Below are 17,805 nucleotides of genomic sequence, written 5' to 3' on the forward strand. Positions count from 1 at the left end.
TCAGGTAAAGAAATAAAGAAACCTGTAAGTAGGTCTCTTGTGGAAACATGTTCATTTAGTAAATGAAAATAAAGAGGGAATGAGACAATGTAACAGCTTTCCCTTCAGAGGTATAGATAATGAGGAGATAGGAATTCACTTTGGATCTACCTGAGGGACCTACTAGGGATGCAGTCCCTAGAATAAAGCAAAAATGAGTAAAAGAGTGAGTCCCCAAGGAAATAAAGACAGATCATGAACCAGGATCCAAAATTTCCTTATTCCATATTAAACATATAATCTACACTCTGAGGAGGAGACCAGACAATTTTCTAACCTGTTTTTCACCAAGTGCATTACATCCTTAAACTCACATTAAATCTTCTGGGTGTAATTAAGTAACAAGTGTTGTAATAAAAAGATTATCTTCTCCTGTTGCTTGAGAACACTGAAAATATCAGAAATTATAGAAGTTCAGAAAGATTTCCATGGCATAGGTGAATTAATGTCTAGCTCCTCTCCCCTAAAATCAAAGGGATCAAGCCTGGAGAACATGAAATGACATTTCCAGAATCAACAGGGTAAAGACATAGGGGAAGGAGAGATTCCTGCCGTTTTAAGATCAAAGGTGGGGGACTTTCTCAATTTAATCTACAATACTTATTCCTTTTTTTGTGATCATAGTCCAGTGACCTATCCTATGTCCATTCTTTCTCATTTTGTGAAGCTGAGGCTCAAGTAAAACTACTGAAAGCATTTGTTGGAGAGGAATCAGAGAATATTAGAGGGGCCCAAATGATATATCAGTCAGGAAGTTTCCTCAAAGTACATGGATCTCTCACTCTTCCACCTTTATGATTTTTACTCTGTGACAAGGTTGGTAACTTAATTCTCATATACTTGGTTCCCCTCATCTTGATTTAGAAGCAGTATTCTTGGTTCCTGCCACATAAGGTCTAAACTGCATGAGAAGCCAGAGCCAGGTTGCTAGGGTCACTGCCTCCAGTTGGATTGGTGAGGAAAGAGTTCACAAGAATGAAGGAATGTTGAGATGAGAGTACAAGAGTTGCATCGTTGTCCATCCTTATTCTTATCCTCTTCCCTGGGTTTTTCCAGAAGGTATGTTTGCATATGACAACTCTTGGCTTCCGTCTCTAGGATGATTGTGATGTCCTTTGATGTATTTAGCTTATAAAAACTCTAATAAAGGCAAGTCCATATCACTCTGTATCCTGATAATGGAAAAGGCAGACTCTATGGGACCAGGTTGGGATGGTGTCAGGCATTCACAGTGAGTATACTCTTTTATAGGAGGAGAAACAGTGGAAGAGCCAAATTGTTCTCTAATGGAACCCTTTCTCCTGTGTCCACAGATTCCTTTAGAGAAGAATGGCTCCTGGAAATGGGTCTTTCCTGACTCAGTTCTTTTTGGTGGGATTAACAGACCAACCAAATCTCCAGCTCCCCCTTTCCTTCCTGTTCCAAGGAATGTATATAGTCACTGTGATGGGGAACCTGGGCTTGATAATCTTAGCTCGACTGAGTTAACCTCTACATACTCCCATGTACTTTTTCGTCTTTAACTTGTCCTTCATACATTTCTGTTATTCTTCTTTCTTTACACCCAAAATGCTAATTAACTTCACTTCAAAGATGAAGATCATTTGTTACATAGGGTGCATGACTCAGCTCTACTTCTGTTTTCTTGTCATTTCTGATATCTATGTGCTGACATCAATGGCCTATGACCTCTCTGTGGCCTCTGTTATGCATTTTTGTATAACATTATTATGTCCCCAAAGTGTGTTCTAGCTTTATGCTTGGTTCCTACTTGATGGCATTTTCTGGTGCCTTGCCTCACACTGGATGCATGCTGAGACTGACCTTCTGTGATGCAAACACCATCAACCATTATTTCTGTGACATCCAGCCTCTGCTTCAGCTCTCCTGCACAAGTACCTATGTCAATGAGTTGGTGGTTTTCACTGTGGTGGGCATCAACATCACTGTGCCCAGTCTCCCCATCTTTATCTCTTATGGTCTCATTTTCTCCAGCATCCTCCACATCAGCTCCACGGAGGGCAGGTCCAAAGCCATCAGCACTGGAAGTTCCCACATCTTTGCTGTTTCTCTCTTCTTTGGATCATGTGCATCTATGTATCTTAAACCATCTTCAGCTGCATTTCTGGATGAACAAAACGTCTCTTCTCTCTTTTACACCAATGTGGTTGCTCTGATGAACCCCTTAATCTACAGTTTGAGAAACAAAGATGTGAAAACTGCTCTGAGAAAAACTATAAGTAGAATATAGTTTTGATTAGAAACCACACCTCTTTTTCCAAATAATCGCAGAACAGAGATACTCTCTTTTTAATTTTAATGATTTTATTTGCAGTCTTATTATCCTATTTTGTACCATATTGAAAGAAATCTTCAGCATATCAATTTATGTATACTTATCACATAGAAGATGTCTCTCCTTATTTACCATTTTCATAATTTCCTTTATTCACTTGCTCCCATTTATTAATACTATTTAGAAGAACATTTATTATCTTGTTTTTCACTCATTATAATCATTTAATTTATTTACTATAATACTGCATTAGTCTGAACTTAGCTTTCCCTGTGAAAATAGAAGTTTGGCCAACAAATCATCAAGTAAGGGAACATTAAGTTCAGTTCAGTTCAGTCACTCAGTCGTGTCCGACTCTTGTGCAACCCCATGGACTGCAGCACACCAGGCCTCCCTGTCCATCACCAACTCCCAGAGTTTACTCAAACTCATGTCCATTGAGTCGGTGATGCCATCCAACCATCTCATCCTCTGTCATCCCCTTCTCCTCCCACCTTCAATCTTTCCCAGCATCAGGGTCTTTTCCAATGAGTCAGTTCTTTGCATCAGGTGGCCAAAGTATTGGAGCTTCAGCTTCAGCATCAGTCCTTCCAATGAATATCCAGGACTGATTTCCTTTAGGATGGACTGGTTGGATCTCCTTGCTGTCCAAGGGACTCTCAAGAGTCTTCTCCAACACCACAGTTCAAAACATCAATTCTTCAACACTCAGCTTTCTTTGTAGTCCAACTGTCACATCCATACACAACCACTGGAAAAACCATAGCTTTGACTAGATGGATCATTAGTGTGACATAATGTCACTGGGGATGTCTTATCTGCCAATTGCCATTGGAAGCATGAACCTGAGAATGTTTCCTCTTCCCATCTTTCCAGGCTTCATTAAGCAAGTTTATATCACTTTTAATTTCTGAGGTGGAAGACTTCACAGTGACTGTTAAGTGTAACCCACTTTGTATCTGTAGGCACTGTGCATGCCTCCTTTGATAAAGGATATTGTTACCTGCATGTAATGGATTGTCAAAATATATTCATTATATTGTTGGTATATAGAGTGGTTAATGACTTATTTACAGTCATATGTATTTTTAATGAAAAAGTCTAGAATAAGATTAGGTTTCTGATTTCAGGTTTACTCTTTCCTTAATATACTTGGCTTCTATTGTATTTCTTTAATTTTGTCTATGTAAATATGCCACAGATTATAATTTTTAATCTGAGAAATGCTTTGTTTCAGGGTTGTACCTGAATTTCTCTCAGGGTGTATATTGCTCTTTTGTTATTTTATTTTATTTTTTGAGGAAAACAGTTTGTCAGGGGGGTTTGCTGTAGTTGTTTATGGGAAAGATAATGCCTCTTGGGCTAGTATACTGGGGAGATGATTGGTCATTAGAATATTCCTTCATTCACAAAATTCAAAACATAGTTTTTGGAATGCTTGCAATGTTTGTAATGTTTGTAATTCAGAGAACAGGGCATGGGAGAGAAAGGAGGCCATAAGCCTCTCATGAGGCTGGACCTCAACAGACACATGGCCAATAAAAAAGAAGAACCTGTGGAGAATGGTCATGAGGCTTAGGACCTGTAGTTTAATTTGGATGTTCATTCTGTTCCATCTGGTTAAGTAAATATATCCAGTCCATAAAGTTTTTCTGAACTTATAATGCACAGTAACAATACAATAGTAGTATTTGGGGGAATAAAGGTGAACAACTTGTGGCCAGAATTCTGGAAAACCAGATAGAAAGAGGAAACTTTTTCATAAGATAAAAATGTGAGTAGTAATAAAGCTCAAATTATAAAGATGGAATCTAGAAAATATGATAAAAAACAGAAACCTATATTTATGAGTCTCCTCCTTCTGGACAGCCATAGAAATATTATAGAGATCATGGGACTTTTCTGGATAGGATAAAAACTTAAACATTTTATATTTAAAGAAAAAAGTTAAACCCACAAACCTGCATTCATTTGGTGTAACCTGGGCACAATTAAACCACTCCTGCTTTTGTTGGCTTCCTTGTGCTACTTCCTTATGGATTTTAAGGCATGAAATCATAAATCATTCTGCAGTTAAAACTATAATAACTTGGAAGAAACATTGTGACAGTGTCTTTTCTGGAATAAAATGTTGGATTATTTTTCTTTTGAAAAAATAGGGGGAAACGGTTATTAAAATGTTTGTCTTATGGGAATTTCAGCATTTTTAAAGACAACTTTAATAATATTTTTTATTTTCTTGTTTTCTAATCTCCTCTGAAGAGTTAGATATTTTGAACTCAGCAACACTGATATGTTTGCTTTTCTGTATTTTTACATGTTCAGCATTGACTTACAGTTTTTAACTCCTTGCTATATCCTTGATTTACAGTTTTCAGTGGCACTCATACCACGTTCTTTGATCTCAATATCAACATATATTATTTTCACATACCAAGGCCTATATTTATAAAATAGCTGGGCTTGGTGGCAATTTTATTTTTTCATTTACATCTTAACCATTTTTATAAACTTGTCTTCCTTATTGAGAAAGAAGTGTATCTAAAGAAGTAAATAATAATTACACTATTTGGGAACACTTATAGGCACACAGAGGTGCAGCCACTCTTTTTTGTATTTCACCATTAATTGATTTGCCAAAAACAGTTAAAGTTGGTCACAAGATTTCCATTTGAGAAGCCTCAAAGTCCAGTTTGTTTCATTTTTAGAAAAAATTAACTTTCTGTCAAATTAATTTCTTTTTTTTTTTAGATTTCATTCTATCAGAATATTGTGGATAAAATAATACAGAAGTTTAAATAGCACTTCTAAAGTTTGCATTTGACAATGACTTAAGGAATCAACTTAATTATTACATCTTGTTAGCAACTGAAGCTCTGTGTGTCTGTTTGGACCTCACTAAAAGGAGGGGAATCAAGTTAGGATGCTTATGTGTATAATATGTAACATATTATTGCAAAACTTGAACATTGCAGCATTTTAAAAATTTCAGATAAAGAAATAAAGAGACCTGGAAGTAGGACTCTTATGGAAATATGTCCACTTCGGAAATGGGCATAGAGAGGGACTGAAGCAGTGTCCTAGCTTTCCCTTCAGAGGTGAAGATAATGAAGAGATGTGAATTCACTTTGGATCTACCTGAGGGATGCACAGTCCCCAGAGTAAAGCAAAAATGAGTAAAAGAGTAGGTCCATAAGAACTAAAGACAGATCACACACTGGGATCTATAATTGCCTTATTCCATAATTTTATATATATATATATATATATATATATATATATATATAAAATTTGTATATATATGCATAATGTATACCCCAGGGAAGAGACTTAGAAAGCTTCTACCCAGTTTTTAACCAAGAGCATTACATCATTAAACTCACATTAAATCTTCTGTGTCTAATTACTAGCAAGTGTGCAATTAAAGGCTTTGTTTTTCTTTCTACTTCTTGAAAGGACTTAATAAAATCAGAAATTACACCAGATCATAAACATTTCCTAGACATATGTCTAGGCTGTCTCCTCTTAGAATCAAAGAAATCAAGCCTCAAGAATCTGAACTTATGTCTTCAATACCAAGAGTGACAATCAATGATAAGGGAACCAGCTCTGTGGTTTTCTGAACTAAGAAGGGTGAGTTTCTGAATTCAACTTACATATCTAATTCAATTTACAATACTTATTCCTTGTTTTGAGGTGAAAGTTGAGGAACTTAATATATGCCTATTCTTTCTCATTTTGTGTAGTTCTGAGACTCAAGTGAACCCAGGGAATCTGTTGGAGAGGGATCAGAGAATGTTCCAAGACATGAGTGGGCTCAAAACATATCAGTCAGAAAGTTTCCTCTAAGAGGATAAAACTCACTCTTTCACCTCTATGGCTTTTTATTTTTTTTTTTTTACTATGGCTTTTTTTTTTTTTTTTTACTTTGTCACTTTTTGTGACAAGGGAATTTACTTAATTCTCATAGACTATCATCTTTGATTAGAAATTTAATTTTTGGTTCTGACCACGTGAAGTCCAAAGTGTATTAGAACCAGCGCCAGGTTGCTAGGGTCACTGAATGAGGAAATGTTGAGATGAAAGTAGAACAACAGTCTCCTAATCCACCCGTCTTCTCCCTTGGTTTTTCCAGCAGGTATGTTTGCATATGGTAGCACTGGCCTTCCCTCTGTAGTCTGTTTGTGATATCCTTTGCTATATTTAGCTTATAAAAGCTCTAATTAAGGGCAAGTCCACATCACTGTATTGTGATAAAGGTAAAGGCAGATTCTATGGGTCTAATTTGGGATAGTGTCAGGAATCCACATTGTGTGTACTCTTTAGCGCTGGACTTCCCTGGTGGCTCAGGGGTAAGAATCCATCTGCTAATGCAGGAGACACAGGTTCATTACCTGGGTTGGAAAAATCCCTTGAAGAAGGAAGTGGCAACTGACTCCAGTATTCTTGCCTGGGAAATCCCATGGACAGAGGAGCCTTGTGGGTTATAGTCCACGGATTTGCAAAAGAATTGGTCATGACTTAGCAACTCAACAACAGCAAAATTACTCTTCTGTAGGAAGAGACACTGTGGGAAGAGCTGAGGTGTCCTCTAATGAAACACTTTCCTGCTCTATACACAGATTCCCTTAGAGAAGAATAGCTTCTGGAAATGTCTCTTTTGTGACTGAACTCATTCTGTTGGATTAACAGACCATCCAGATCTCCAGCTCCCCTTTTTCTTCCTGTTTCCTAGGAATGTACATGGTCACTGTGCTGGGAAATTTGGGATTGATAATCTTAATTGCACTGAATTCACACCTACACACCCCCATGTACTTTTTCCTCTTTAACTTGTCCTTCATCAGCTCAGTTCAGTCACTCAGTCATGTCCAACTCTGCAAACCCATGGACTGCAGCATGCCAGGCTTCCTGGTCCATCACCAACTCCTGGAGCCTACTCAAAGTCATGCCCATTGACTTGAGTAGTCAGGTCCACCATCCAACCATCTCATCCTCTGTCATCAAATTCTCCTCCTGCATTCAATCTTTCCTAGCATCAGGGTCTTTTCCAATGAGTTGGTTCTTTGCATCAGGTGGCCAAAGTATTGGAGCTTCCATTTTAGCATCAGTCCTTCCAATGAATATTCAGGACTGATTTCCTTTAGAATTGACTGGTTTGATCTCTTTGCTGTCCAAGGGACTCTCAAGAGTCTTCTCCAACACCACAGTTCAAAAACATCAATTCTTTGGCACTCAGCTTTCTTTATAGTCCAACTCTCACATCCATACATAACTACTGGAAAAACCATAGCTTTGACTAGATGGACCTTTGTTGTTAAAGTAATTTATCCACTTTTTAAACATGCTTCTAGGTTTGTCATAGCTTTTCTTAACAGGAACAAGCATCTTTTACTTTCATGGCTGCAGTCACCATCTGCAGTGATTTTGGAACCCCCCAAAATAAAGTTTCTCACTGTTTCCACTGTTTTCCCATCTATTTGCCATGAAGTGATGGGACCAGATGCCATGATCTTAGTTTTCTGAATGTTGAGTTTTAAGCCAACTTTTTCACTCTTCTCTTTCACTTTCATCAAGAGGCTCTTTAGTTCTTCTTTGCTTTCTGCCATAAGGGTGGTGTCATCTGCGTATCTGATTTTATTGATAGTTCTCCCTGCAATTTTGAATCTAGTTTGTGCTTCATTCAGCCCGGCATTTTACATGATGTACTCTGCATATAAGTTAAATAAGCAGGGTGACAACATACAGCCTTGACATACTCCTTTCCCAATTTGGAACCAGTCTGTTGTTCCATGTCCAGTTCTAACTGTTACTTCTTTTGACCTATGTACAGGTTTCTCATGAGGCAGGCTAGGTGGTCTGGTATTCCCATCCCTTTAAGAATTTTCCATAGTTTGTTGTCTAGCATCTCTTATTAAATATCATAAGCATTTGTGAAGTTTCCTGGAGTATTTATAGCCTCAGTTCATATAATTTTCTCTTTACATTGGATCCTTTTCCATAATGTTACATATGTATCATACATCTTCTTACCTAATTTAGTTTGATTAGTAGATTTAAATATTATACAATATTTTGAGAAGATTCTAAATAAATAATACAGAACTATTTAAAGTTTCAAAGAAGCCAAAAATTAAAATTTCAAATAGCACAATCTTTACTTTGATTCACCAGAAATTTAATGCCTATTTGTGTTTTCCATCTCTCTCTCTTAGGCATTGTCATGCAAAAAATAAATCAATAAATCACATAATCATGACAGCACAAGTCACTGTTTTGTGTGTTGAGGAACTCCTTTTTTATGAGCAGTTTGAAGACCTTTTTTGAGAGTTTGATGCTTTTCTACTAGCAAGAGAACCCCCTTTTATTATAGAGTAGTATTCTTAACCTTCTTTCCAATATATATAAGCAATGTGTATAAATATAGACATATATTTTTATTTTTGACACACAAATGCACATATATTTATAAAATAGGTTGAACTTCCTAAGACAAGTAAAAATTGACAAGTAAGAAGAGTAAAAACAAAAAGACAAGAAAAAATAAAAATTCTCCAATTTTTTTTTTTAGATTTTTGAGAAGGTTAAAATTTTTACAAAGGTTAATCTGCACAAAATACATATATTAATCAAAATGGTATTTTCATGGCTTCTCATCAAAGATAAAACAGACTCAATTTCTTCCTTAGTTATAATGAAGGGTTAATCATAATTTTGAGAATTATACTTTTCATTCATGCTTCAATTTTCAAATGGGTAATGGAGAACCATTGAAGATATTGAACTAGGGAGGGACAGAGCTGTGATTTCAGACCTCAGTGTTTAGGGCTAAATAGGAGTATCTTGGAAAATACTAAAATTATCATTAGGAAGCACTAAAGTTCAACATTACAGTAGTTCAGCTTAAATACAAAAAGCCATAAGTTGTGTGGTGGCTGAGGTACATGGGTGGAGGTCATGGTGCTTCTAGATGCTACGGTTTAGCATTTGAAAAATGTTGAATACATTCTCGGACAAAAACAACATGATTATCAGAAATATTTATTAAGTTCCTTCCATGTCCTCTGCATTGTGCTTAGATCTTGGGGCCAAACAGTAAACAAGATAGGAAAAATATTTTTCCTTATAAAATTTAGAGTCTATCAAGGAACACAGGTATTCAGGGGGGAAAAAAAACAAACAAACTCTGATGTGTGTTATGATGGAGAATCTAGTAGAATTTGTTAAAACATGAATAAAGACAGCTGATGTGTATTGACTATTTACCATATGCCAGGCACTGATTCAGTCATTTTACTTAGACATTTTTCATTTAATTAACTCAGCAGCACGATAAAAGAGATACCATCTTTAAAATCCAATTTTACAACTTTGAACTGAAAGATTAAATAAATTGCCCAAAGAGTTATAGGATGTAAGTAAATTAAGATTCACAATGCTCTCTCTAGCTCCATAGTCCCTACTCATTTCTATAATGAGAAGAAATTGATAACTCCGATTACTGACATGTTACAGAAAATGACCCAGTGAGAGAATCAGGTAGAAATTACAAGTTTTGTGTGTGGTTTTTTTTTTTAAGTATAAGTTGTAGAAAGAATATATAACATTGCAAATTATTTCAGAGACATTTCACAGTGAGGAGAGCTGAAGTGAGTTACTGAAACATTTCAAAAATTTCTGATGAAGAAATACAGAAATTTGGAAATAGGAGTCTTACAGATGATATGTCCATTTGGGAAACTGGAATAAAAAGGGAATGAAGCAATGTAGTGGCTTTCTGTTTAGAGGTGAAGATAATGAGGAGATGGGAATTTACTTTGGATCTACACTGAGGGATGCACAATACCTAAAGTGAAAAAGAGTAAAAGAGTGCATCCCTAAGGAACTAAAGGCGATCATGATCCAGGATATATAATTTCCATATCCCCTTTTATACATATGATCCACTCCCTAGGGAAAAGATTGAGAAGCTTCTAGCCTGTTTTTGCCAAGTGCATTCATCACTACACTCACTTTGAATCCTCTGTGTCTAATCCAGTAGCAAGTGTGATAATTAAAAGGCTTTATTTTCTCTGATACTTGAAAGGACTGAAATAATTATCAGAAATCATAATAGTTCAGAAAGACTTCTCAGGCATATGTCTAGGCTCACACCTCTCAGGATAAAAGAAATCAAGCCTCAGGAATCTGAAATAGCATTTCCAGTCCCAACTGGGTAAAGACCAAGGATAAGGGAGTCAGCCCTGAGGTTTTCTGAACTAAGGTGAGTTTCTGAATTCAATTTACATACTTATTCCCTGTTTTGAAATGTAAGTACAGTGACTGAATGCATGCCCATTCTTTCTCATTTTCTGTAGATCTGAGACTTACATGAAACTGGCGGAGGAATCTGTTAGAGAGTCATCAGAGAATGTTTAGAGACATTCAATGGCTCTGTCCTGGTCTATCCTTCTTGCCCTTTGTGTTTCCAGAAATTTCCTTGCATATAACAGTACTGGCCTTAACTCTGAAGTTTCTGATTTCCTTTGCTGCATTTAGCTTATACAAGTCCACATCACTCTGTATCCTGATAAAGGTAAAGGCAGATTCTGTAGGACCAGGTAGGACTCTGACATTCACAGGGACTCTAGTCTCTGACATTCCTAGTATTTACCCTCCCTTGTAGATGAGACATTGTGGCAAGGGCTGGGTTGTTCTCTAATGGAACACTTTCTCCTGTGTCCACAGATTCCCTTAGAGAAGAATGGCTCCTGGAAATTACTCTTTTGTGACTGAATTCATTCTGTTGGGATTAACAGACCAACCAGATCTCCAACTCCCCCTATTTTTTTTATTTCTAGGAATGTATATCGTCACTGTGCTGGGGAATTTGGGCTTGATAATCCTAATTGCACTGAATTCACACCTGCACACCCCCATGTACTTTTTCCTCTTTAACTTGTCCTCTATAGACCTCTGTTATTCTTCTGTGTTTACACCAAAAATGCTAATTAATTTCACATCAAAGAAGAATACTATTTCTTATATGGGATGCATGACTCAGCTCTACTTTTACTGCTTTTTTGTCATTTCTGAATGCTATCTGCTGACATCAATGGCCTATGACCGCTATGTGGCCATCTGTAACCCACTCTTGTATAATGTTATCATGTCCCCTAAAGTGTGTTCCAGGCTTATGCTTGCTTCCTACTTGATGGCCTTTTCTGGTGCCATGGCTCACACTGGATGCATGCTGAGACTGACCTTCTGTGATGCAAACACCATCAACCATTATTTCTGTGACCTCCTCCCTCTGCTCCAGCTCTCCTGCACAAGTACCTACATCAATGAATTGGAAATGTTCATCGTGGTGGGCATCAACATCATTGTGCCCAGTCTCACCATCTTTGTCTCTTATGGTCTCATCCTCACCAACATCCTCCACATCAGCTCCATGGAGGGCAGATCCAAAGCCTTCAGCACCTGCAGTTCGCACATCATTGCTGTTTCTCTCTTCTTTGGATCAGGGGCATTTATGTATCTCAAACCATCTTCTGCAGTGTCTATGGATGAGGGTAAAATCTCTTCTGTCTTTTATACCAATACTGTTCCCTTCCTCAATCCATTAATTTACAGCATGAGGAACAAAGATGTCAAACATGCTCTGAGAAAAACCCTGAAGAGGAGACAGTTTTGATCAGAAACATTCACTGTGTGCATGAGTTACAGGACAGTGAGATATTGTTCAATTTTAGTGACAGTTTTCTTACCATATTCTTTCTGTTATCTTTTATTCCTAGCACCAGAAAGAAATTTGAGTCCTGCTCAAATAATTTATTTACATTTTTATATAAGTATTTGTTTTCCCCACTGTTTTCAAATTACATATCACCTCTATTTCCTGCTGAGTAATATCATTAAATAGTAAATATATTATCTCTTTGTTTTCTTTATCATTTTGAAATTATTTTTTTCACTGAGGAAAGATGAATACTGTCCAAACAATGCATTTTGGAACACTAGACAATTCCTGTTGTGCTATTTCAAATCCTAAAAGATGTTGCTGTAAAAGTGCCAAACTCTAGGTTGCTTCCATGTCCTGGCTATTATAAACAGTGCTGCAATGAACATTGGGGTGCACGTGTCTCTTTCAGTTCTGGCTTCCTCAGTGTATATGCCCAGCAGTGGGATTGCTGGGTCATATGGCAGTTCTATTTCCAGTTTTTTAAGGAATCTACACAGTGTTCTCCATAGTGACTGTACTAGTTTGCATTCCCACCAACAGTGTAAGAGGGCTCCCTTTTCTCCACACCCTCTCCAGCATTTATTGCTTGTAGACTTTTGGATAGCAGCCATCCTGACTGGCATGTAATGGTATCTCATTGAGGTTTTGATTTGTATTTCTCTGATAATGAGTGATATTGAGCATCTTTTCATGTGTTTGTTACCCATCTCTATGTCTTCTTTGGAGAAGTGCCTGTCTAGATCTTTGGCCTATTTTTGGATTGGGTCATTTATTTAATAGCCAGGACATGGAAGCAACCTAGCTGCCTATCAACAGATGAATGGATAAGAAAGCTGTGGTACATATACACAATGGAATATTACTCAGCCATTAAAAAGAATACATTTGAATCAGTTCTAATGAGATGGATGAAACTGGAGCCTATTATACAGAGTGAAGTAAGCCAGAAAGATAAACACCAATACAGTATACTAAGGAATATATATGGAATTTAGAAAGATGGTAATGATAACCCTATATGCAAGACAGAAAAAGAGACACAGATGTACTGAACAGACTTTTAGACTCTGTGGGAGAAGGCGAGGGTGGGATATTCCAAGAGAACAACATTGAAACAAGTATACTATCAAGGGTGAAACAAATCACCAGCCCAGGTTGGATGCATGAGACGGGTGCTCAGGGCTGGTGCACTGGGAAGACGCAGAGGGATGGGATGGAGAGGGAGGTGGGAGGAGGGATCGGGATGGGGAACACATGTAAATCCATGGCTGATTCATGTCAATGTATGACAAATACCACTACAATATTGTAAAGTAATTAGCCTCCAATGAATAAAAATAAATGAAAAAAAAAGAAAGTGCCACACTCAATATGCTAGCAAATTTGGAAAACTAAGCAGTGGCCACAGGACTGGAAAAGGTCAGTTTTCATTCCAGTCCCAAAGAAAGGCAATGCCAAAGAATGCTCAAACTACCACACAATTGCACTCATCTCACACACTAGCAAAGTAATGCTCAAAACTCTCCAAGCCAGGCTTCAACAGTACATGAACTGTGAACTTCCAGATGTTCAAGCTGCAGTTAGAAAAGGAAGAGGAACCAGAGATAAATTGCCAGCATCCATTGGGTCATTGAAAAAGCAAGAGAGTTCCAGAAAAACATCTACTTCTTCTTTATTGACTATTCCAAAGTCTTTGACTGTGTGGATCACAACAAACATGGAAAAATTCTTCAAGAGATGGGAATACCAGACCACCTGACCCACCTCCTGAGAAATCTGTATGCAGGTCAAGAAGCAACAGTTAGAACTGGACATGGAACAACAGACTGTTTCCAAATAGGGAAAGGAGTACATCAAGGCTGTATATTGTCACCCTGCTTATTTAACTTATATGCAGAGTACATCATGAGAAATGCTGGACTGCATGAATCAAGATTGCTGGGAGAAATATCCATAACCTCAGATATGCAGATGACACCAACCTTGTGGCAGAAAGTGAAAAAGAACTAAAGAGCCTTTTGATGGAAGTGAAAGAGGAGAGTGAAAAGGCTGGCTTAAAACTCAACATTCAGAAAACTAAGATTATGGCATCTGATCCCATCACTTCATGGCAAATAGATAGGAAAACAATGGAAATAGTGAGAGACTTTATTTTGGGGGCTCCAAAATCACTGCAGATGGTGACTGCAGCCATGAAATTAAAAGACACTTGCTCCTTGGAAGAAAAGCTATGAACAACCTAGATAGCATATTAAAAAGCAGAGTGAATATGTGGGAAAATGATAAAAATAATAGTTAGGAGCCACTACAGTTCAACATTACAGTAATTCAGTTTAAAGATAAATTCAGAAATTGTGTGGTGGCTGAGGGATATGGATGGGGTCATTGTGATTGTAGATGTTATAGCTTAGCATAAGAGAGGTTTTGAGTGTATTCTGAAAGCTCTTAGACAAAATTAATATGAGTTTCAGAAGTATTCATTGAATTTTTTCTGTGTACTCTGTGTTGTTCTTAGATTCAGTATCCAAAGAGTTAACAAGATAGAATAAATGTTTGTCCTTATAGAATTTACAGTTTATAGAGAACAAAAAGGGGAAAAGTCTGATGAGTGTTATGTAACAGAATCTAGTGAAAGTTATGAGAACATGAATAATAACAGCTGACATTTATTGTCTATCATATACCAGACAGTGTCCAAGCCAATTTACTTTTTTTTAATTTAATTAACACAACAGCTCAATGAAAAGGATGCTATTTTAGCATTCCTTATTTTACATAGAAGAAACAAGAGATTAAGTAACTATCCCCAAATGATGTAGTTTGTAAAAGAGGAAGAAGGAAAGTAGGATTCACAATACTCTAACTCCATGGCTCCTATTCTTTTCTATGATGAGAAAAAATTGATAGCTGAAATATTACAGAAAATGAGCCAGTAGAAGAGTCAGGTAGAAATTTCAGGGATATGTTAAAAGCATAAACTATAGAAGGGATGTACTATACTAGATTCTATCAGAGACATCTCAGAGAGAGAACTGAAATGAGTCACTGCAACATTTTGAAGAATTTCTGATTAAAACAATAATAGTAAAGAAACCTGAAAGTAGATCTCTTACACAAACATGTCCATTCAGTAAATGTGAATAAAGAGGGAATGAGACAATTTAGTAGCTTTCCCTTCAGAGGTGTAGATAATGAGGAGATGGGAATTCACTTCGGATCTACCTGAGGGATGCACAGTCCCTAGAACAAAGCAAAAATGAGTAAAAGAACTCAAAGAACTCAAAGAACTAAAGACAGACTGTGAACTGGAATTCATAGTTTCCTTATTCCATATTATACATATAATCTACACCCTGGAGAGGAGACCAAGCAAGCTCCTAACCTGTTTTTCACCAAGTGCATTACATCATTACACTCACATTAAATCTTTTGTGTCTAATCAAGTAGCAAGTATGATAATAAAAGGATTATTTTCTTCTGTCACTTGACAACACTGAAAATATCAGAAATTGTAGAAGTTCAGAAAGATTTCCAGAACACAGGTGAATTAATGTCTATCTCCTCTCCCCTAAAATCAAAAGGATCAAGATTGGAGAACATGAAATGACATTTCCAGAACCAACAGGGTAAAGACCTAGGGTAAGGGAGCCAGACCTTAAGTTTTAAGACAAGGTTGGGTGAGTTTCTGCATTTAATTTACAATACTTACTCTTTGTTTTGAGGTGAAAGTCCATGGACCATTCTTTCTCATTTTGGGCTGTTGAGTCTCAAGTGAAACTAGTGGAAGCATTGTTGGAGAGGAATTGGAGAATATTAGAGGGCTCAAAGGACATAACAGTCAGGCAGATTCCTCTAAGTAGGTAGATCTCTCATTCTTCTACCTTTATGAGTTTTACTCTGTGACAGGGTTGGTAACTTAATTTTCATGGATTTGGGTTTCTTCATCTTGATTTAGAAACAGTGTTCTTTGTTCCTGCCCCATAAGGTCTATCTGCAATGAGAAGGCTGGTGAGGGAAGAGTTGACATGAATGAAGGAATGTTGAGATGAGAGTAGAAGAATTGCATCCTTGTCCATCCTTCTTTTTCCTGGGTTTTCCCAGAAGGTATGTTTGCATACGGCAGCACTTGCCTTCCCACTCTAGGATGATTATGATGTCCTTTGTTATATTTAGCTTATAAAAGTTCTAATAAAGGCAAGTCCACATCACTCTGTATCCTGATAATGGAAAAGGCAGACTCTATGGGACCAGGTTGGGATAGTGTCAGGCATTCAAAAGTGTGTATACTCTTTCATAGGAGGAGAAACAGTGGAAGAGCCGAGTTGTTCTCTAACGAAACCCTTTCTCCTGTGTCCACAGATTCCTTTAGAGAAGAATGGCTCCTGGAAATGGGTCTTTCCTGACTCAGTTCATTTTGATGGGATTAAAAGACCAACCAGATCTCCAGTTCCCCCTTTTCTTCCTATTCCTCAGAATGTATGTGGTCACTGTGATGGGGAACCTGAGCTTGATAATCTTAATTCAGCTGAATTCACATCTACATACCCCCATATGTCTTTTCTCTCTAACTTGTCCTTCATAGATCTCTCTTATTCTTCTGTGTTTACACCCAAAATGCTAATTAAATTCACATCAAAGAAGAATATTATTTCTTACATGGGGCGCATGACTCAGCTGTACTTTTTCTGTTTTTTGTCATTTCTGAAATCTGTGTGCTGACATCAATGACCTATGACCACTATGTGGCTATCTGTAGCCCACTCTTGTATAATGCTGCCATGTCCCCTAAAGTGTGTTCCAGCCTTATGCTTGCTTCCTACTTGATGGCACTTTCTGGTGCCATTGCTCACACTGAATGCATGCTGAGACTGACCTTCTGTGATGCAAACACCATCGACCATTATTTCTGTGACGTACTCCTTCTGCTCCTTCTCCTGCACAAGTACCTACTTCAATGAACTGGTAGTTTTCTTCATGGCAGGCATCAATATCATTGTGTCCAGTATTACCATCTTTGTCTCTTATGGTCTCATTTTCTCCAACATCTTTCACATCAGCTCCACGGAGGGCAGGTCCAAAGCCTTAAGCACCTGCAGTTCCCACATAATTCCTGTTTCTCTGTTCTTTGGATCAATGTCATTTATGTATCTCAAACCATCTTCTGCTGGGTGCATGGGTGAGAGAAGTATCTCTTCTGTCTTTTACACCAATGTGGTTGCTATGATGAACCCTTTATTCTACAGCTTTAGAAATAAATATGTGAAAACAGCTCTGAGAAAAATGGTAAGTGGGATACAGTTTTGACTAGCAACAGCATCTCTGTGCAGATTGTCAAAATATCAAGATTCTCTTTTCAACTATAATAATTTTATTATTCTTCTTAACCTATTTCTATTTTATTATATTGAAAGGCATTTGAGATTTATGTCAATTTATTTATACTTACCATATAGGAGGACCTCTCTCCTTATTCACAACTTGCATAATTTCCTGTCCTTACATGTTCCTCTTTCTTAATACTATTAAGAAAGACATTTACTGTTTACTATTTATGGGCTTCCCAGTTGGCTCAGTGGTAAAGAACCCTCCTGCCAATGCAAGAGACTCAGGTTCAATTCCTGGGTCAAGAAGGAGCCCCTGGAGGAGGCAACAGCAGCCCACTCCAGTATTCTTGCCTGGGAAATCCCATGGACAGAGGAGCCTGGTGGGCGACACACTCCATTGGGTCGCAAAGAGTCAGATACAA

The 17,805-nt window shown here is 37.4% G+C and overlaps 1 protein-coding gene and 2 pseudogenes across 1 annotated transcript; all 3 read left to right on the forward strand.

Annotated features, from left to right (window-relative positions):
• Positions 1 to 1,368: 1,368 nt before the first annotated feature.
• LOC110123195 (olfactory receptor 8B8-like) lies at positions 1,369 to 2,290 on the forward strand (annotated as a pseudogene).
• Positions 2,291 to 11,078: 8,788 nt separating this feature from the next.
• Positions 11,079 to 12,011, forward strand: LOC110151624 (olfactory receptor 8B3-like). The gene has a single exon (XM_020915016.2). The coding sequence runs from the start codon at positions 11,079 to 11,081 to the stop codon at positions 12,009 to 12,011; it is 933 nt and encodes a 310-aa protein (XP_020770675.2).
• A 4,423-nt stretch (positions 12,012 to 16,434) lies between these two features.
• LOC110151620 (olfactory receptor 8B3-like) lies at positions 16,435 to 17,363 on the forward strand (annotated as a pseudogene).
• Positions 17,364 to 17,805: the final 442 nt, after the last annotated feature.

This window comes from Odocoileus virginianus, unplaced genomic scaffold (assembly GCF_023699985.2).
Source record: "Odocoileus virginianus isolate 20LAN1187 ecotype Illinois unplaced genomic scaffold, Ovbor_1.2 Unplaced_Scaffold_19, whole genome shotgun sequence".
Taxonomy (NCBI): Eukaryota; Metazoa; Chordata; class Mammalia; order Artiodactyla; family Cervidae; genus Odocoileus; species Odocoileus virginianus.

What these genes read in the sequence shown, in the direction of transcription:
- LOC110151624 (XM_020915016.2), top strand. Translation starts at nt 11,079, where the DNA reads ATGGCTCCTGGAAATTACTCTTTTGTGACTGAATTCATTCTGTTGGGA.